Here is a 22,404-nt window from a genome sequence, read left to right as displayed (position 1 = left end):
AAATGTTAATAAATATATTTAATAAATATTATTAAACACCAGAGAAAGAAAAACAAATTGGTATACTGGAAGAAATAGTACATGACTGTATAATTTGGAAAGAAACTATACAAATTAAAGAAAGAATATGAAAAGAAAAGAAAAAAGACTGGGAAAAAGGAATCAGACCTTTAGTAAACTGTGGGACAATATCAAGTGGTCTAACATACATGTATGGTCAAAAGTTTTACAAATTTAATGAAAAGTACAAGCCCACCATAACCAAGAACTTCAGTACTCTGCAGGCAGGATAAATACAAAGAAAACCACATCGAGGAACATCATAATCAGTTCCTGAAAACCAGTGATTAACAGCAACAACTTTAGAGCAATCAGAAAGACACCATATATATAAGATATATAGGGAAGAACAAAGAATGCACAGTTATCTCAATTGGAACTATGCAAAACAAATCAAATGGCATTATTAAAAGGCTGGGGGAAAATAATTGTCAACCTAGAATTCTATATCCAGCTAATATAACTTACAAACACGAAAGCAAAATTAAGACTTCTGTTTATTAAGATAAACAAAAATTGTTGCCAGCAGACCTTCACTGTCAAAAATAAAGGAAGTTCTTCAAGCAAAGGGAAAATATAAGATGGAAAGTGGATCTACACAGAGGAATGTAACAGTATGTTTTGGAGTTTATAATTTATGTAGAAGCTAATGTATGCCAACAGTAGTGTGAAAGATGGTCAGAGGAATGGAAGTATGCTGGCTGTAAGGGTGTTACATTGTGCGTAGTATAATGTTATTTGAAGATAGACTATACGTTATTAAAGATACTAGATACATACATACGGCAGTGCCTAGAGCAATATTTTTTTAAGTGCAAGTATGGCTGATAGACCAATAGTGGAGGTAGAATGGAATTTTTAAAATACTCAATCCAAGAGAAGGTACAAAGAACAAATGACACTAAATAGAGAACAAATTACAGGATGGTAGATTTAAACCCAACCATATTGATAGTTAGAATAAGTATAGAGGGTCTAAACACTCCATTAAAAAGCACACATTGTTGGACTGGGTAACAAAACAAGACCCAACTATGTGACAACTACATGATGTATGTTAAATATAAATATATGGATAGGTTAAAATTAAAGGGACATAAGAAGATAAGCCATGCAAAAACATACAAACAGGGCTTCCCTGGTGGCGCAGTGGTTGAGGGTCCGCCTGCCGATTCAGGGGACACGGGTTCGTGCCCTGGTCCGGGAAGATCCCACATGCCGTGGAGTGGCTGGGCCCGTGAGCCATGGCCGCTGAGCCTGCGCGTCCGGAGCCTGTGCTCCGCAGCGGGAGGGGCCACAACAGTGAGGGCCTGCGTACCGCAAAAAACAAAAAGAAGCATACAAACACTAATCATAAGAAAGCTAAAGTGACTATATTATTATCAGATAGACTTCAGAACAAGGAATATTACCAGGGATAAAGAAGGCTGTTTCGTAACAGTAAAGCAATCATTTCATCAGAAAGACACACTAAACCTACGTTTATGCATATAATAGTAGAACTTCAAAATTCCTGATATAAAAACTGATCGGACTGAAATTATAAGTAGACAATTATAATTGGAGGTTCCAACACTGCCTTCTCAGTAATTGATATAATATGTAGTCAGTAAAATTTTGGAAGCCTGGGCAATACTATCAACCAACTTAACCTACTTGACATTTATAGAACGCTCAAACCCAGCCACAAAAGAATACACATTCATTTTAAGTGCATATAAAACATATCAGGTTCTGGACCACAAAACTAGTCTCAGTATATGTAAAAGTTTAGAGAACATACTCTGTATGATTACAGATACAATTAAATTAGTAATAGAAAGCTAGTTGGGAAATCCCTAGATATTTGGAAGCTAAAGATTACATTTCTAGATAACCCATGAGTCAAAGAAGAAATCAAAAGGAAGGTTTAAAAATATTTTGAACTGGGGCTTCTCTGGTGGCGCAGTGGTTGAGAGTCTGCCTGCCAATGCAGGGGACATGGGTTCGTGCCCTGGTCCGGGAAGATCCCACATGCCGTGGAGTGGCTGGGCCTGTGAGCCATGGCCGCTGAGCCTGCGTGTCCGGAGCCTGTGCTCCACAACGGGAGAGGCCACAGCAGTGAGAGGCCCGCATACCGCAAAAAAAAAAAAAATTTGAACTGAATGAAAATGAAAACACAGCATATCAAAATCTGAGGAATGCAGCTGAAGCAGTGCTTAGAAGGAAATTGCTAGCATTAAATGTTTATAGTAGGAAAAATGGAAAGTCTAAAATGAATAATCTAAGATTCTACATTAAAAAGAGCAAATTAAACCCAAAGCAAGTAGATGACACTTCACTAGAGAAGATATGGGGATGGCAAATAAACACAAGACATCCTCAACATTGTTATTCATTAGGGAAGTTAAGACCACAATGAGATACCACAACACATCCACTAAAATGGCTAAAATGAAAACAACTGAAAATATACAAAGTGTTGGTGAGGATGTGGAGTTACCTGGAATTCTCATGTTTTGCTGGTAGGAGTGTAAAATGGTGAAATCACTTTGGAAGTGGTCTGGCAGTTTCTCAAAACATTAGCTATACTCTTAGCAAATGACACTATTATTCCACCTTTAGGTATTTATCCAAGACAAATGAAAACCTACATCTACACAAAGACTTTTACACAAATGTTCATAGCAATTTATTCATAATAGCACTGAACTATAAACAGTCCAAATGTCCATCAATAGATAAATAGGTTGTGGCATATCTATCTCTACAGCTAAGTACTACTTACTCAACAATAAAAATGAACAAAATATTATTATATGCAACAACATTGATGAATCTCAGAAACAAAATGTTGGGCAAAAGAATTGTACATACTGTGTGATTTGCTTTATGTCAAATTCTAGAAAAGGCCAATCTATAGTGACAACAGACCTGTGATTTCATGGGGCCAGCGGTGAGAGGGATTGAGAATGTTACCAAGACCAAGTTCATACTGCTCGCTGCACAACAGGCCAATAAATCAAGAGATGAATTGTTGGGTCAAGGAATGGCGACAGCAGACCGAGAAGATGGTGGACTAGTGTCCCAAAGAACCATCTTCTCTGAATTAGAATTCAGGCTTCTTTTATACTAAAAGAGGAAGGGTGTGTGGTTGGTTGCTACAAACGTCTTGGGGCTGGAATCCTTTGTTCTTGGCAGCTAGCTGTCCAGTAGGTCATTTCACAATGTTGCTATAAACTTCCAACAAGACAAATGTTATTCTCTGTTCTACAACTTTTTACCTCTATTTAAATGGATAAGTGTTATACCTTTTAAGGTCAGGGCCTTGAGAAAGAGCTATCCTGTATATTTCAGGCTACCGGCAACATTTTTAACTTGTAGCAAAATCAATAGAATACAAAGGTTAAAGTAAAAGAAACAGATCCAATGTGGAGTCAGATTTGTTCTTCCATATTACCAGAAGGGACACTATTTGGGGTAATAAAAACATTCTGTCTTGATTTTGGTGGTGGTTTCACAACTGTAAATTTGTCAAAACCCAAAGAATGGCACATTTAAAATGGGTACATTTTGGGGACTTCCCTGGTGGTCCAGTGGTTAAGACTTCAACTTCCAATGTAGGGGGTGTGGGTTTGATCTCTGGTTGGGGAGCTAAGATCCCACATGCCTTGTGGCCAAAAAACCAAAACATAAAACAGAAGCAATGTTGTAACAAATTCAAGAAAGACTTTAAAAATGGTCCACATCATGGAAGCAACCTAAGTATCCATCGACAAATGAATCGATAAAGAAGATGTGGCACATATATACAATGGAATATTACTCAGCCATAAAAAGAAACGAAATTGAGTTATTTGTAGTGAGATGGATGGACCTAGAGTCTCATACAGAGTGAAGTAAGTCAGAAACAGAAAAACAAATGCCGTATGCTAACACATACATATGGAATCTAAAAAAAAAACAAAAAATGGTTCTGAAGAAATTGGAGCAAGACAGGAATAAAAATGCAGACGTAGAGAATGAACTTGAGACATGGTGAGGGGGAAGGGTAAGCTGGGACAAAGTGAGAGAGTGGCATGGACATATATACACTACCAAATGTAAAATAGCTAGCTACTGGGAAGCAGCCACATAGCACAGGGAGATCAGCTCGGTGCTTTGTGTCCACCTAGAGGGCTGGGATAGGGAGGGTGGGAGGGAGACACAAGAGGGAGGAGATATGGGGATATATGTATATGTATAGCTGACTCACTTTGTTATACAGCAGAAACTAACACACCATTGTAAAGCAAAATTATACTCCAATAAAGATGTTAAAAAAAAAAAAAGGTCCACACCAAAAAAATCTAAAAAAATAAAATGGGTACATTTTATTGTATGTAAGTTATATCTGAATAGTTAATTTTTAAATGCAAACTTTAAAAATCATGTCTATCATATAAATATTTACATAAGTGAACGTGCGTCTACATGTGCATATACATGCAGCAAAGGATCTGAAAGGTCAAACACCAAAGGGGTAAGTTGAGACCAGAGGCCACAATTCTCACCTAGCAGTTTAATGAGGAGGAACTTTAAAATAATCGGGTACTGGCTCCTGTTGCTTTGAGAATACAAAGTGCTAAAGTAACCATTACTGGACTTCCCTGGTGGCGCAGTGGTTAAGAATCCACCTGCCAATGCTGGGGACACGGGTTCGATCCCTGGTCCAGGAAGATCCCACATTGCTGCGGAGCAACTAAGCCTGTGCGCCACAACTACTGAGCCTGCGTTCTAGAGCCCGTGTGTCGCAACTACTGAGCCCATGTGCTGCAGCTACTGAAGCCTGCGCACCTAGAGCCTGTGCTTCACAACAAGAGAAGCCACCGTACTGAGAAGCCCACGCACTACAGCAAAGAGTAGCCCCCACTTGCTGCAACTAGAGAAAGCCCATGCGCAGCAGCCAAGACCCAACACAGCCAAAAAAATAAAATAAAATTTAAAAAAGTAACCGTTACTCATTTTTATATAGATAAGGGTAAAAGCTGCAGAGTATTTACAAGACATTGACATTGGTGACACAAAGGATCTAAACATAAACTGGTTTGGGATAAAAATCCTGTTTTATCTCTTATCATAAAGTTGAGTTTCTGTCTTAGCCTGTTTTAATTTGCCAAGGGCTTGTTGACTTACTACCTTGAAAGAAGGAATGTTAGTTATGGGAAGTTATATCTATTAGAATTTTTTTTTGTATGAAAGTGTTCACTTGAAAATTTAAAGGAGGTTATTTGTATCAGCTCTTGTGCATTGATTAAGCTGCAGATTATGATTTCACAAATTTAGTTCTAATTAACCAGTTATAAAAAGGGTGTATAGATTCTCCTACAATTTGTAATTTTTAAAATTTATTTCTTATACAGCAGGTTCTTATTATGTTTTATACATATTAGTGTATATATGTCAATCCCAATCTCCCAGTTCATCCCACCACACCCCCCCACTTTCCATAGGTTTGTTCTCTACATCTGTGTCTCTATTTCTGTCTTGAAAACAGGTTTATCTGTACCATTTTTCTAGATTCCACATATATGCATTAATATATGATATTTGTTTTTCTCTTTCTGACTTACTTCACTCTGTATGACAGTCTCTAGGTCCATCCATGTCTCTACAAATGAACCAATTTCATTCCTTTTTATGGCTGAGTAATATTCCATTGTATATATGTGCCACATCTTCCTTATCCATTCATCTGTCGATGGACACTTAGGTTGCTTCCATGTTCTGGCTATAGTAAATAGAGCTGCAATGGACATTGTGGTACATGACTCTTTTTTTTTTTTTTTGCGGTATGCGGGCCTCTCACTGTTGTGGCCTCTCCCGCTGCGGAGCAACATGACTCTTTTTGAATTATGGTTTTCTCAGGGTATGTGTCCAGTAGTGGGATTGCTGGGTCATATGGTAGTTCTATTTTTAGTTTTTTAAGGAACCTCCATACTGTTCTCCATAGTGGCTCTATCAATTTACATTCCTACCAACAGTGCAAGAGCGTTCCCTTTTCTCCTCACCCTCTCCAGCATTTGTTGTTTGTGGATTTTCTGATGATGCCCATTCTAACTGGTGGAGGTGATACCTCACTGTAGTTTTAATTTGCATTTCTCTAATGATTAGTGATGTTGAGCAGCTTTTCATATGCCTCTTGCCCATCTGTATGTCTTCTTTGGAGAGATGTCTATTTAGGTCTTCTGCCCATTTTTTTATTGGGTTGTTTGTTTTTTTAACATTGAGCTGCATGAGCTGTTTATATATTTGAGATTAATCCTTCATCCGTTGGTTCATTTTCAAATATTTTCTCCTATTCTGAGGGTTGTCTTTTCGTTTTGTTTATACTTCCCTTTGCTGTGCAAAAGCTTTTACGTTTCATTAGGTCCCATTTATTTATGTTTGTTTTTATTTCCATTACTCTAGGAAGTGGGTCAAAAAAGACCTTGCTGTGATTTATGTCAAAGAGTGTTCTTCCTATGTTTTCCTCTAAGAGTTTTATAGTGTCCAGTCTTACATTTAGGTCTTTAATCCATTTTGAGTTTATTTTTGTGTATGGTGTTAGGGAATGTTCTAATTTCATTCTTTTACATGTAGCTGTCCAGTTTTCCCAGCACCACTTATTGAAGAGGCTATCTTTTCTCAATTGTGTATCCTTGCCTTCCTTTATCATAGATTAGTTGACCATAGGTGCATGGGTTTATCTCTGGGCTTTCTATCCTGTTCCATTGAACTGTATTTCTGTTTTTGTGCCAGTACCATATTGTCTTGATTACTGTAGCTTTGTAGTATAATCTGAAGTCAGGGAGTCTGATTCCTCTTGCTCCATTTTATTCCCTCAAGACTGCTTTGGGTATCCAGGGTCCTTTGTGTCTCCATACGTATTTTAAGATTTTTTGTTCTAGTTCTGTAAAAAATGTCACTGGTAATTTGATAGGGATTGCATTGATTCTGTAGATTGTTTTGAGTAGTATAGTCATTTTCACACTACTGATTCTTCCAATCCAAGCACATGGTATAGCTCTCCATCTGTTTGTGTTATCCTAGATTTCTTTCATCAGTGTCTTATAGTTTTCTGAGTACAGGTCTTTTGCCTCCTTAGGTAGGTTTATTCCTAGGTATTTTATTCTTTTTGTTGCAATGGTAAATGGGATTGTTTCCTTAATTTCTCTTTCTGATCTCTTGTTGTTAGTGTATAGGAATGCAAGAGATTTCTTTGCATTAATTTTGTATCCTGCAACTTTACCGAATTCATTGATTAGCTCTAGTAGTTTTCTGGTGGCATTGTTAGGATTCTCTATGTTCGTATCATGTCATCTGCAAGCAGTGACAGTTTTACTTTTTTCTTCCAATTTGTATTCCTTTTATTTCTTTTTCTTCTCTGATTGCTGTGTCTGGGACTTCGAAAACTATGTTGAATAATAGTGGTGAGAGTGGACATACATTTGTTGTTTCTCATCTTAGAGGAAATGCTTTCAGTTTTTCACCATTGAGAATGATGTTTGCTATGGGTTTGTTGTATATGGCCTTTATTATGTTGAGTTTCCCTCTATGCTCACTTTCTGGAGAGTTTTTATCATACATGGGTGTTGAATTTTGTCAAAAGCTTTTTCTGCATCTATTGAGATCATATGGTTTTTATTCAATTTGTTAATATGGTGTATCACACTGATTGATATGCCTATATTGAAGAATCCTTGTATCCCTGTGACAAATCCCACTTGATCATGGTGTGTGATCCTTTTAACTTGTTGTTGGATCCTGTTTGCTAGTATTTTGTTGAGGATTTTTGCACCTATATCCATCAGTGATATTGGTCTGTAATTTTCTTTTTTTGTAGTATCTCTGGTTTTGGTATCAGAGTGATGGTGGCCTTGTAGAATAAGTTTGGGAGTGTTCCTTCCCCTGCAGTTTTTTGGAAGTTTGAGAAGGATGGGTCTTAGCTCTTCTCTAAATGTTTGATAGAATTCACCTGTGAAGGCATCCGGTCCTGGACAGTCCTGGACTTTGGTTTGTTGGAAGATTTTTAATCACAGTTTCAATTTCATTACTTGTCATTGGTCTGTTCATATTTTCTATTTCTTCCTGGTTCAGTCGTGGAAGGTTATATCTTTCTAAGAATTTGTCCATTTCTTCCACGTTGTCCATTTTAATGGCATAGAGTTGCTTGTAGTAGTCGCTTATGATGCTTTATATTTCTGCTATGTCCATTGTAACTTCTCCTTTTTCATTTCAAATTTTATTTTATTTTATTTTATTTACATCTTTACCGGAGTATAATTGCTTTACAATGGTATGTTAGCTTCTGCTTTATAACAAAGTGAATCAGTTATACATATGTTCCCATATCTTTTCCCTCTTGCATCTCCCTCCCTCCCACCCTCCCTATCCCACCCCTCCAGGCGGTCACAAATCACCGAGCTGATCTCCCTGTGCTATGCGGCTGCTTCCCACTAGCTATCTACCCTACAGTTGGCAGTGTATATATGTCCATGCCTCTCTCTTGCTTTGTCAGAGCTTACCTTTCCCCCTCCCCATATCCTCAAGTTCATTCTCTAGTAGGTCTGTGTCTTTATTCCTGTTTTACCCCTAGGTTCTTCATGACATTTTTTTTTTCGTAAATTCCATATATATGTTAGCATACAGTATTTGTCTTTCTCTTTCTGACTTACTTCACTCTGTATGACAGACTCTAGGTCTACCCACCTCATTACAAATAGCTCAATTTCGTTTCTTTTTATGGCTGAGTAATATTCCATTGTATATATGTGCCACATCTTCTTTAACCATTCATCCGATGATGGACACTTAGGTTATTTCCATCTCCGGGCTATTGTAAATAGAGCTGCAATGAACATTTTGGTACATGAATCTTTTTGAATTATGGTTTTCTCAGGGTATGTGCGCAGTAGTGGGATTGCTGGGTCATATGGTAGTTTTATTTGTAGTTTTTTAAGGAACCTCCATACTGTTCTCCATAGTGGCTGTACCAATTCACATTCCCACCAGCAGTGCAAGAGTGTTCCCTTTTCTCCACACCCTCTCCAGCATTTATTGTTTCTAGATTTTTTGATGATGGCCATTCTGACTGGTGTGAGATGATATCTCATTGTAGTTTTGATTTGCATTTCTCTAATGATTAATGATGTTGAGCATTCTTTCATGTGTTTGTTGGCAGTCTGTGTATCTTCTATGGAGAAATGTCTGTTTAGGTCTTCTACCCATTTTTGGATTGGGTTGTTTGTTTTTTTGTTATTGAGCTGCATGAGCTGCTTATAAATTTTGGAGGTTAATCCTTTGTCGATTGCTTCATTTGCAAATATTTTCTCCCATTCTGAGGGTTGCCTTTTGGTCTTGTTTATGGTTTCCTTTGCTGTGCAAAAGCTTTGAAGTTTCATCAGGTCCCATTTGTTTATTTTTGTTTTTATTTCCATTTCTCTGGGAGGTGGGTCAGAAAGGATCTTGCTGTGATTTATGTCATAGAGTGTTCTGCCTATGTTTTTCTCTAAGAGTTTGATACTTTCTGGCCTTACATTTAGGTCTTTAATCCATTTTGAGCTTATTTTTGTGTATGGTGTTAGGGAGTGATCTAATCTCATACTTTTACATGTACCTGTCCAGTTTTCCCACCATCACTTATGGAAGAGGCTGTCCTTTCTCCACTGTACATTCCTGCCTCCTTTATCAAAGATAAGGTGACCATATGTGCGTGGGTTTATCTCTGGGCTTTCTATCCTGTTCCATTGATCTATCTTTCTGTTTTTGTGCCAGTACCATACTGTCTTGATTACTGTAGCTTTGTAGTATAGTCTGAAGTCAGGGAGCCTGATTCTGCCAGCACCGTTTTTCGTTCTCACGATTGCTTTGGCTATTCGGGGTCTTTTGTGTTTCCATACAAATTGTGAAATTTGTTGTTCTAGTTCTGTGAAAAATGCCATTGGTAGTTTGATAGGGATTGCATTGATTCTGTAGATTGCTTTGGGTAGTAGAGTCATTTTCACAATGTTGATTCTTCCAATCCAAGAACATGGTATATCTCTCCATCTATTTGTATCATCTTTAATTTCTTTCATCAGTGTCTTATAATTTTCTGCATACAGGTCTTTTGTCTCCTTAGGTAGGTTTATTCCTAGATATTTTATTCTTTTTGTTGCAGTGGTAAATGGGAGTGTTTTATTGATTTCACTTTCAGATTTTTCATCATTAGTGTATAGGAATGCCAGAGATTTCTGTGTATTAATTTTGTATCCTGCTACTTTACCAGATTCATTGATTAGCTCTAGTAGTTTTCTGGTAGCATCTTTAGGATTCTCTGTGTATAGTATCATGTCATCTGCAAACAGTGACAGCTTTACTTCTTCTTTTCCAATTGGGATTCCTTTTATTTCCTTTTCTTCTCTGATTGCTGTGGCTAAAACTTCCAAAACTATGTTGAATAAGATTGGTGAGAGTGGGCAACCTTGTCTTGTTCCTGATCTTAGTGGAAATGCTTTCAGTTTTTCACCATTGAGGACGATGTTGGCTGTGGGTTTGTCGTATATGGCCTTTATTATGTCGAGGAAAGTTTCCTCTATGCCTACTTGCTGCAGGGTTTTTATCATAAATGGGTATTGAATTTTGTCAAAAGCTTTCTCTGCATCTATTGAGATGATCATATGGTTTTTCTCCTTCAATTTGTTAATATGGTGTATCACATTGATTGATTTGCGTATATTGAAGAATCCTTGCATTCCTGGAATAAACCCCACTTGATCATGGTGTATGATCCTTTTAATGTGCTGTTGGATTCAGTTTGCTAGTATTTTGTTGAGGATTTTTGCATCTATGTTCATCAGTGGTATTGGCCTGTAGTTTTCTTTCTTTGTGACATCCTTGTCTGGTTTTGGTATCAAGGTGATGGTGGCCTTGTACAATGAGTTTGGGAGTGTTCCTCCCTCTGCTATATTTTGGAAGAGTTTGAGAAGGATAGGTGTTAGCTCTTCTCTAAATGTTTGATAGAATTCGCCTGTGAAACCATTTGGTCCTGGGCTTTGTTTGTTGGAAGATTTTTAATCACAGTTTCAATTTCAGTGCTTGTGATTGGTCTGTTCATATTTTCTATTTCTTCCTGATTCAGTCTTGGCAGGTTGTGCATTTCTAAGAATTTTTCCATTTCTTCCAGGTTGTCCATTTTATTGGCATAGAGTTGCTTGTAGTAATCTTTCACGATCTTTTTTATTTCTGCAGTGTCAGTTGTTACTTCTCCTTTTTCATTTCTAATTCTATTGATTTGAGTCTTCTCCCTTTTTTCTTGATTAGTCTGGCTAATGGTTTATCAATTTTGTTTATCTTCTCAAAGAACCAGCTTTTATTTTTGTTGATCTTTGCTATCGTTTCCTTCATTCTTTTTCATTTATTTCTGATCTGATTTTAATGATTTCTTTCCTTCTACTAACTTTGCGGTTTTTTTGTTCTTCTTTCTCTAATTGCTTTAGGTGCAAGGTTAGGTTGTCTATTTGAGATGTTTCCTGTTTCTTAAGGTAGGATTGTATTGCTATAATCTTCCCTCTTAGAACTGCTTTTGCTGCATCCCATAGATTTGGGGTCGTCGTGTCTCCATTGTCATTTGTTTCTAGGTAATTTTTTATTTCCTCTTCGATTTCTTCAGTGATCACTTCGTTATTAAGTAGTGTATTGTTTAGCCTCCATGTGTTTGTATTTTTTACAGATCTTTTCCTGTAATTGATATCTAGTGTCATAGCATTGTGGTGGGAAAAGATACTTGAAACACTTTCAATTTTCTTAAATTTACCAAGGCTTGACTTGTGACCCAAGATATGATCTATCCTGGAGAATGTTCCATGAGCACTTGAGAAAAATGTGTATTCTGTTGTTTTTGGATGGAATGTCCTATAATTATCAAGTAAGTCCATCTTGTTTAATGTATCATTTAAAGCTTGTGTTTCCTTATTTATTTTCATTTTGGATGATCTGTCCATTGGTGAAAGTGGGGTGTTAAAATCCCCTACTATGAATGTGTTACTGTCGATTTCCCCTTTTATGGCTGTTAGTATTTGCCTTATGTATTGAGGTGCTCCTATGTTGGGTGCATAAATATTTACAATTGTTATATCTTCTTCTTGGATCAATCCCTTGATCATTATGTAGTGTCCTTCTTTGTCTCTTCTAATAGTCTTTATTTTAAGGTCTATTTTGTGTGATATGAGAATTGCTACTCCAGCTTTCTTTTCATTTCCATTTGCATGAAATATCTTTTTCCATCCCCTTACTTTCAGTCTGTATGTGTCTCTAGGTCTGAAGTGGGTCTCTTGTAGACAGCAAATATATGGGTCTTGTTTTTGTATCCATTCAGCCAACCTGTGTCTTTTGGTGGGAGCATTTAGTCCATTTACATTTAAGGTAATTATCGATATGTATGTTCCTATTCCCATTTTCTTAATTGTTTTGGGTTCGTTATTGTAGGTCTTTTCCTTCTCTCATATTTCTTGCCTAGAGAAGTTCCTTTAGCAGTTGTTGTAAAGCTGGTTTGGTGGTGTTGAACTCTCTCAGCTTTTCCTTGTCTGTAAAGGTTTTAATTTCTCCATCAAATCTGAATGAGATCCTTGCAGGGTAGAGTAATCTTGGTTGCAGGTTTTACTCCTTCATCACTTTAAATATGTCCTGCCAGTCCCTTCTGGCTTGCAGAGTTTCTGCTGAAAGATCAGCTGTTAACCTTATGGGGATTCCCTTGTGTGTTATTTGTTGTTTTTCCCTTGCTGCTTTTAATATGTTTTCTTTGTATTTAATTTTTGACAGTTTGATAAATATGTGTCTTGGCATATTTCTCCTTGGATTTATCCTGTATGGGACTCTCTGTGCTTCCTGGACTTGATTAACTATTTCCTTTCCCATATTAGGGAAGTTTTCAACTATAATCTCTTCAAATATTTTCTCAGTCCCTTTCTTTTTGTCTTCTTCTTCTGGAACCCCTATAATTCGAATGTTGGTGTGTTTAATGTTGTCCCAGAGGTCTCTGAGACTGTCCCCAGTTCTTTTCATTCTTTTTTCTTTATTCTGCTCTGCAGTAGTTATTTCCACTGTTTTTATCTTCCAGGTCACTTATCTGTTCTTCTGCCTCAGTTATTCTGCTATTGATCCCATCTAGAGTGTTTTTAATTTCATTTAATGTGTTGTTCATTGTTGTTTGTTTCATCTTTAGTTCTTCTAGGTCCTTTTTAAATGTTCTTGCATTTTGTCCATTCTATTTCCAAGATTGGGGATCATCTTTACTATCATTATTCTGAATTCTTTTTCTGGTAGACTGCCTATTTCCTCTTCATTTGTTAGGTCTGGTGGGTTTTTATCTTGCTCCTTCATCTTCTGTGTGTTTTTCTGTCTTCTCATTTTGCTTATCTTACTGTGTTTGGGGTCTCCTTTTTGCAGGCTGTAGGTTCATAGTTCCTGTTGTTTTTGGTGTCTGTCCCCAGTGGCTAAGGTTGGTTCAGTGGGTTGTGTCGGCTTCCTGGTGGAGGGGACTAGTGCCTGTGTTCTGGTGGATGAGGCTGGATCTTGTCTTTCTGGTGGGCAGGTCCACGTCTGGTGGTGTGTTTTGGGGTGTCTGTGACTTATTATGATTTTAGGCAGCCTCTCTGCTAATGGGTGGGGTTGTGTTCCTGTCTTGCTCGTTGTTTGGCATAGCATGTCCAGCATCCAGCACTGTAGCTTGCTGGTGATTGAGTGAAGCTGGGTGCTGGTGTTGAGATGATCTCTGGGAGATTTTTGCCGTTTGATAGTATGTGTAGCTGGGAGGTCTCTTGTGGACCAGTGTCCTGAAGTTGGCTCTCCCACCTCAGAGGCACAGCACTGACTCCTGGCTGCAGCACCAAGAGCCTTTCATCCACACGGCTCAGAATAAAAGGGAGAAAAAGTAGAAAGAAAGAAGTAGTAGAAGTAGAAAGAAAGGAGGGAGGGAGGGAGGGAGGGAGGAAGGAAGGAAGGAGGGAAGGAAGGAAAAAAAGAAGGAAGATAAAGTAACATAAAGTAAGATAAAATATAATAAAGTTATTAAAATAAAAAATAATTAAGAGAAAAGAATAAAAAAAAGATGGATGGATAGAACCCTAGGACAAATGGTGGAAGCAAAGCTATACAGACAAAATCTCACACAGAAGCATACACATACACACAAAAAGAGGAAAAGGGGAAAAAAATCATAAATCTTGCTCTCAAAGTCCACCTCCTCAATTTGGGATGACTCGTTGTCTATTCATGTATTCCACAGATGCAGGGTACATCAAGTTGATTGTGGAGCTTTAATCCACTGCTTCTGAGGCTGCTGAGATTTCCCTTTCTCTTCTTTGTTCGCACAGCTCCCAGGGGCTCAGCTTTGGATTTGGCCCCGCCTCTGCATGTAGGTCGCCGGAGTGCGTCTGTTCTTCGCTCAGACAGGACGGGGTTAAAGGAGCAGCTGATTCTGGGGCTCTGGTTCACTCAGGCCAGGGGGAGGGTGGTCCATGGAGTGTGGGGGGAACCTGCGGCAGCAGAGACCGGCGTGACGTTGCACCAGCCTGAGGTGAGCCGTGCGTTCTCCCGGGGGAGTTGTCCCTGGATCCCGGCACCCTGGCAGTGGCAGGCTGCACAGGCTCCCCGGAGGGGAGGTGGGGATAGTGACCTGTGCTCACACACAGGCTTCTTGGTGGCGGCAGCAGCAGCCTTAGCGTCTCATGCCCGTCTCTGGGGTCTGTGCTTTTAGCCGCGGCTCGCGCCCATCTCTGGAGCTCCTTTAAGCAGCACTCTTAATCCCCTCTCCTTGTGTACCAGGAAACAAAGAGGGAAGAAAAAGTCTCTTGCCTCTTCGACAGGTCCAGACTTTTCCCAGATTCCCTCCCAGCTAGCCGTGGTGCACTAACCCCCTGCAGGCTGTGTTCACACCGCGAACCCCAGTCCTCTCCCTGGGCTCTGACCGAAGCCCGAGCCTCAGCTCCCAGCCCCACCCGCTCCAGCAGGTGAGCAGACAAGCCTCTCTGGCTGGTGAGTGCCGGTCGGCCCTGATCCTCTGTGTGGAAATCTCTCTGCTTTGTCCCCCGCACCCCGGTTGCTGTGCTCTCCTCCGCGGCTCTGAAGCTTTCCCCCTCCACCACCTGCAGTCTTTGCCCGCGAAGGGGCTTCCTAGTGTGTGGAAACCTTTCCTCCTTCACAGCTCCCTCCCACTGGTGCAGGTCCGGTCCCTCTCCTTTGGTCTCTGTTTATTCTTTATCTTTTGCCCTACCCAGGTACCTGGGGGGTTTCTTGCCTTTTGGGAGGTCTGAGGTCTTCTGCCAGCGTTCAGTAGGTGTTCTGTAGGAGTTATTCCACGTGTAGATGTATTTCTGGTGTATCTGTGGGAAGAAGGTGATCTCCACGTCTTACTCTTCTGCCATCTTCCCAGAAGCCTCTCTAATTTTATTGATTTGAGTCCTCTCCCTCTTTTTCTTGTTGAGTCTGGCTAAAGGTTTATCAATTTTATTTCTTTTCAAAGAACCAGCTTTTAGTTTTATTGATCTTTGCTATTGTTTTCTTTGTTTCTATTTCATTTATTTCTGCTCTGATCTTTATGATTTCTTTCCTTCTACTAATTTTGTGTTTTGTATGTTCTTCTTTCTGTAGATCCTTTAGGTGTAAGGTTAGATTGTTTGAGATTTTTCTTGTTTCTTGAGGAAGGATTGTATAGCTATCAACTTCCCTCTTAGAACTGCTTTTGCTGCATCCCATAGGTTTTGGATCGTCATGTTTTCATTGTCATTTGTCTCTGGGTATTTTTTGATTTCCTCTTTGATTTTTTCAGTGATCTCTTGGTTATTTAGTAATGTATTGTTTTTCCTCCATGTGTTTGTGTTTTTTTACATTTTTTCCCTGTAATTTATTTCTAATCTCAAAGCATTGTGGTTGGAAAAGATGTTTGATATGATTTCAATTTTCTTAAATTTACCGAGCCTTGATTTGTGACCCAAGATGTGATCTATCCTAGAGAATGTTCCGTGTGCACTTGAGAAGAAAGTGTAATCTGCTGGTTTTGGATGGAATGTCCTATAAATATATATTAAATCTATCTGGTCTAATGTGTCATTTAAAGCTGTGTTTCCTTATTAATTTTCTGTCTCGATTATTTGTCCATTGGTGTAAGTGAGGTGTTGAAGTCCCCCACTATTATTGTGTAACTGTCGATTTCCTCTTTTATAGGTGTTAACAGTTGCCTTATGTATTGAGGTGCTCCTATGTTGGGTGCATATATATTTAAAATTGTTATATCTTCTTCCTGGATTGATCCCTTGATTGTTATGTAGTGTCTTCCTTGTCTCTTGTAACATTCTTTATTTTAAATTCTGTTTTATCTGATATGAGTATTGCTACTCCAGCTTTCTTTTGATTTCCATTTACATGGAATATCTTTTTCTATCCCCTCACTTTCAGTCTGTATGTGTCCCTGGGTCTGAAGTGAGTCTCTTGTAGACAGCATATATATGGGTCTTATTTTTGTATCCATTCAGTGAGCCTGTGTCTTTTGGTTGGAGCATTTAATCCATTCACGTTTAAGGTGATTATTGATATGTATGTTCCTATTATCATTTTCTTAATTGTTATGGGTTTGTTTCTGTAGGTCATTTTCTTCTTTTGTGTTTCCCACTTAGAGAAGTTCCTTTAGCATTTGTTGTAGAGCTGGTTTGGTGGTGCTGAATTCTCTTAGCTTTTGCTTGTCTGTAAAGCTTTTGATTTCTCCATCAAACCTAAAGAGATCCTTGCCGGGTAGAGTAATCTTGGTTGTAGGTTCTTCCCTTTCATCGCTTTAAATATATCATGCCACTCCCTTCTGGCTTGTAGAGTTTCTGCTGAGAAATCAGCTATCCTTATGGGAGTTCCCTTGTATGTTACTTGTCATTTTTCCCTGTTGCTTTCAGTAAGTTTTCTTTGTCTTTAGTTTTTGTCAGTTTGATTACTGTGTGTCTCAGCATGTTTCTCCTTGGGTCTACCCTGCCTGGGACTCTGTGCTTCCTGGACTTGGCTGGCTGTTTCCTTTCCTATGTTAGGGAAGTTTTTGACTGTAATCTCTTCAAACAGTTTCTCGGGTCCTTTCTATCTTCTCCTTCTGGGACCCCTATAATGAGAATGTTGGTGCATTTAATGTTGTCCCAGAGGTCTCTTAAGCTGTCTTCATTTCTTTTCATTCTCTTTTCTTTATTTTGTTCCATGGCGGTGAATGCCACCATTCATCTCCCAGGTTACTTATCTGTTCTGCCTCAGTTATTCTGCTATTGATTCTTTCTAATTCATTTTTCATTTCAGTTATTGTATTGTTCATCTCTGTTTGTTTGTTCTTTAATTCTTCTAGGTCTTTATTAAACATTTCTTGCATCTTCTCGATCTTTGCCTCCATTCTTTTTCCGAGGTCCTGGATCATCTTCATTATCATTATTCTGAATTCTTTTTCTGGAAGGTTGCCTATTTCCACTTCATTTAGTTCTTTTTCTGGGGTTTTATCTTGTTTCTTCATCTGGTACATAGTCCTCTGCCTTTTCGTTTTGTCTGTCTTTCTGTGAATATGGTTTTTGTTCCACAGGCTGCAGAATTGTAATTCTTCTTGCTTCTGCTGTCTGCCCTCTGGTGGATGAGGCTATCTAAGAGGCTTGTGCAAGCTTCCTGTTGGAAGGGACTGGTGGTGGGTAGAGCTGAGTGTTGCTCTGTTGGGCAGAGCTCAGTAAAACTTTAATCTGCTTGTCTGCTGATGGGTGGGGCTGGGTTCCCTCACTGTTGGTTGTTTGGCCTGAGGCGACCCAGCACTGGAGCCTACCCGGCTCTTTGGTGGGGCTAATGGTGGACTCTGGGAGGGCTCATGCCAAGGAGTATTTCCCAGAACTTCTGCTGCCAGTGTCCTTGTCCCCACGGTGAGCCACAGCCACCCCCCGCCTCTGCAGGAGACCCTCCAACACTAGCAGGTAGGTCTGGTTCAGTCTCCTGTGGGGTCACTGCTCCTTCCTCTGGGTCCTGATGTGCACACTACTTTGTGTGTGCCCTCCAAGAGGGGAGTCTCTGTTTCCCCCAGTCCTGTCGAATTCTGCAATCAAATCCCACTAGCCTTCAAAGTCTGATTCTCTAGGAATTCCTCCCCCCATTGCCAGACCCCCAGGTTGGGAAGCTGGACATGGGGCTCAGACCCTTCACTCCAGTGGATGGTCTCCTGTGGTATAATTGTTCTCCAGTTTGTGAGTCACCACCTAGCGGTTATGAGATTTGATTTTATTGTGATTGCGCCCCTCCTACCGCCTCACTGCGGCTTCTCCTTTGTCTTTGGATGTGGGGGTATCTTTTTTGGTGAGTTCCAGTGTCTTCCTGTCAATGAGTGTTCAGCAGTTAGTTGTGGTTCTGCTGCTCTCGCAAGAGGGAGTGAGCACACATCCTTTTACTCTGCCGTTTTGAACCAATCTCTCATGCATCGATTCTCTTACAATTAAAAGCGTAAAATCATTACCTTTACAAAAACGTATTTTAACACCAGTAAATAAAGCGATTAATAAGTTATCTTTGAAACAGTGTAGAATCTCAATTATCCTTGTCAGTTAAAAGAAAAATACAAGTAAAAAATTTTATTGGGGGAGATTCTTAAAGTACGTTAAACAGTTATATCACTGCACACACAGTGGATTAAAAATGATTTTTGCTGCTTATTAGATATGTTCAAACTTCTGAAATTTTTAGCTGTCTGGTCCTATTACTTTCCACCATGGAGGCACTTTTCTTACTATCCCCATGGTACTTTCCCCAGTTGTCCTCAAACCATTCTTGTGCCTACTAAACCTTCTTTCTCTCCCTCACACCCACATTTTCTCTATTTTCCTCCTTTTCTTCTTCTAACCATCTCTCTTTCTTCCATTCTCTCTTCTGTCTCTCCTCCCTTCCCCTCCCTTTCAGCAGTCCACAATTGATGTCTAATTCCCTCTAGGCTACCATGGGATACCTCCAACCCCAGCCTGCATGAGTTTTAGTTTGAATTCCCAGGCCTTGTTTGTATCACACATTCTTATAGGATTGTAAACAGTTCTGTGTTTGCAAACATCCTTGTTGACCTAACAGAGCAGAATCTGCCTCTAAGACTGCTAAGCAGGAATCCCTCTACCATGGGTAATTTTTCCTAGTTCCCAGTTGCATCATGACATTAGTGTTTACCTTGAGGAATTTTTGTCACATTAAAGAAAAATTCTCTATATTTGATACCTTTGCATATCAAAAGTTATCTTCTTATTTCACAGTTTTATAATTTTAGTTCACATTTAATTACTACCCAAGATGTAAACTACTGTTTGCTTTAAAGGCTATGGGACTGATTATTGTAGATACATTTTACTTTTAAACCTTCTGTTGTTCACAGAAAGTCCAGTATCCATGCTTGAGTCACCTACGAAAGCTATTTCAATCTCAAAAGAGACAACCCCAGAGGCACAAAATGCAGCCCAGGTACTGATATGAAATGTTCTGTAAGGGATATTCGTTCCAAATTGAGTGGAAGTATCCATTTTACTCATAAAGAAACATTTGGGTTACATTTCATCTTAGAAAGCACTTTAATATGCTTTTTCAAATGTGCTATTGTGAGTCTACTTATTTACTCAATTAAAATAATTTAATTGAATTTTCCAGAAGCTACAGAATTAGAACAACTACATTTTTTAGTCCAACAAATTGGAAAAGATTTTTAAGAATAATAACCATTGTTGATGAAGGTGGATGGAAATGGGTGTTCTCCTACACTCACACTTTTCATGTTTGGGAACACAGGTTTGGAAATGAGATGGAATATTTCTCCAGAATGTCTGGGCCCTAACCCATTCTGGATTAGTGATATTCCAGAGTGTAGAGATCTTAACTCTTAAAGAAGCTTATGCTTGAAAGAAACTGGATCCAGCCTCACGTATCCTTGAAGCATCCTTTTGTTCTTATGATTTTGATAAATGGATTGAGGAATGGGAAATATATATTGTAGAACTGCAGCTGACCACTTAAAAAAAATCAGAACCCACCAATTCAGCTTGCTAAACTTTTTATAAATGTGTTTTAGGTTCTTGAATCCTTTGAGCACCTGCCACCTCTCCCAGAACTACCACCACTACTACCCGAACTGGTAGACAAAATCCGAGACACACTTCCTCCCCAGAAGCCTGAGCTCAAAGTAAAACGGGTGCTGAGACCCAAGGGCATTGCCCTGACTTGGAACATAACCAAAATCAATCCCAAGTGTGCCCCCGTGGAAAGCTACCACATCTTCCTGTGCCATGACATCCCTAATAATAAGATGAGCTGGAAGAAAGTTGGAGAAATTAAAGCTTTACCACTCCCAATGGCCTGTACTTTATCTCATTTTTTAACTTCCAACAAATATTATTTTACTGTCCAGTCAAAAGACATTTTTGGGCGATATGGACCATTTTGTGATATAAAATCTATTCCTGGGTTTTCTGAAAATCTTACCTAAAAGTAAGAAAAGTATTTGATAATTATATATTGTACTACATTTTTTTTTCATACTTCAGTTGTTTGTTTACAATGGTTCTCTAACCCTATTCAATGTCTTAAAGGGCCAGTTCAGATTGTGAACCCTTTATACAGGGACAGTCCTCTTCCCTATGTTGTAAGTGGCCTCTAGTTTCATGAATTTCTGATTTGCATTCAATAAATACTTCCAATGGATATGTTCTAAGACATACACCATCATGGACCCATGTCGCTAAGCTGTGTTAGTTACAATACATTCGGTAACTATGGAGCTGCTGCTTCTATCAGAAGCCCTAGGATGCAAGCAACCACTATTTCCTCTCTTGAATATCAGCTTTTGGTGACCTGCTTGTGGTCAGTAGAGGTACAGGAAAATTCAGCTCTTTACTGAGGCCAGATCATCCTTGGGGTGCATCTACACCAAGATTTTATGAAAATATGTCTTCCCGTTCTGTTCAAATTCTAAGGGCTATTAATTTGTGCCCCTCCCTACTCCCCCCTTTTGTTTTAGGCCATGTCAATCATTTAGGGAAATAGTCTAGGTTTTCCCGAAATCGGTTTGTATACTTACATATGTAATAAAACTACTTAAATGTATGCTGTGTACACAAAAAATACAGTATCTCTTGTAAAATAAAAAATTACCCAACCTGCTATTTCAGTGGAGGAAAATGGAGTTGTCTGCCTTAGATTTAAGGCTTTAATTTGCTGATTCCCTAATGAGACCCTTTGCTTATTTCCTGGCTACCGTCATTACTTACAACATAACACTAAGGGGCTCCCATAGATGTCCTGCTTACCTCTGTCTGAGGGAACACTGATGTGAGCTGTGGCTCCTACAAGTAGCCCAAGAAACTTGACGGGTGGGCAGACTGGGTAAGTGTAAGTCAGTCCCTAATGGGACAAACCATGGATGAGTAATACTAGGACACTGAGAAAACAGAAAAATAACAGTTAGTGTGAAAGTCTGTTCAAGAGAGGCATTCTCTTCTGGTATATAGTGAAAGTTCAGGCCTCAGAGGCTCTGAGATTTAAAAAATTGAACAGGAATGGCTTTCCTTGGCATTTTGTGAATGCTGTCACATCTTCAGTCATAAATAAAGATGTTATTTTTCAGTCTCCTGTGTCTACCTTTTAAAACATTATGACTGAAAGAGCCAAATTCTGACCTGAATTTGAAGAGATGAGCTGCCCTCTGTGAGGTCCTATTTCAGGCTCGGAGCAGTGGAGGGTGTCCTGCAGCACAGGACAAGGGCTTCACTTGAGGACAACTGCACCCTTGGGTTGGCATCAACTAGCCATTCACTCACTGAGCGAAGCCCAAAGCCAAGACTTTGGTGTGCATCAGCAGAGCGAAACTGCATCCCAACCAGCAGATCTTCTGGAATGTTGATAGGTATACAAGTCTTAAGCAAAAGAGCTCTTCACAATAGTAGAATGAGGAGGAACGCTGATAGCAAGCAAGCATCTTACAGCTGGTGGCCCAGAAAGCATTAATGTTTCTTGCCTTTTGGAGGGGCAGGAGCAAGATCCTCAACTGTTACCTATCAGGGACACCAGAAGAGAACCGGCCTGAGAACAAGACCCAGGACTGTACAGTTACATAGTACAAGGTAAACACCCCACCTCCACCCAGGAAACGTTTCATGCGCTTTTGGTGGGAAACCTTTATGCCTCCTTGAAGCAACAGACCCAAACTCCTGATTGATGAGCTAAAATTGAATATATTGAGAAAAGGCTGTGGGGCCGTTCCTGGAATCAGCAGGGAGCTGAGAGACTCTGGCTTGGAAAACAGGAAAGGGGAAAAAAAGATACTTTGCAACAAATTCCCATGAGGTTTCA

At 39.4% G+C, this 22,404-nt stretch overlaps 1 protein-coding gene across 11 annotated transcripts in view; it reads left to right on the top strand.

Moving 5' to 3' along the window:
• ATF7IP2 (activating transcription factor 7 interacting protein 2) overlaps positions 1–21,681 on the top strand; it is a 75,776-nt gene extending 54,095 nt beyond the window's left edge. For 4 of the 11 annotated variants that reach the window (XM_019928723.3, XM_019928724.3, XM_073792316.1 and 1 more), the window contains 2 exons: positions 19,442–19,527; positions 20,129–21,681. In XM_019928723.3, the coding sequence (XP_019784282.1) occupies positions 19,442–19,527; positions 20,129–20,542 (500 nt within the window). In that variant the 3' untranslated portion in view covers positions 20,543–21,681. Of the gene's footprint in view, positions 1–11,858; positions 11,966–14,411; positions 15,073–17,929; positions 18,012–19,441; positions 19,528–20,128 lie in introns of those variants that run through there. The other 7 variants (XR_012326123.1, XR_012326121.1, XR_012326122.1 and 4 more) reach the window with 7 other exon arrangements.
• The last annotated feature ends 723 nt before the right edge of the window (positions 21,682–22,404 follow it).

This window comes from Tursiops truncatus, chromosome 15 (genome assembly GCF_011762595.2).
Source record: "Tursiops truncatus isolate mTurTru1 chromosome 15, mTurTru1.mat.Y, whole genome shotgun sequence".
In the NCBI taxonomy this organism is placed as follows: domain Eukaryota; kingdom Metazoa; phylum Chordata; class Mammalia; order Artiodactyla; family Delphinidae; genus Tursiops; species Tursiops truncatus.
Note: the sequence above shows the minus strand (reverse complement) of the source record. Positions and strands in the feature narration are given on the sequence as shown.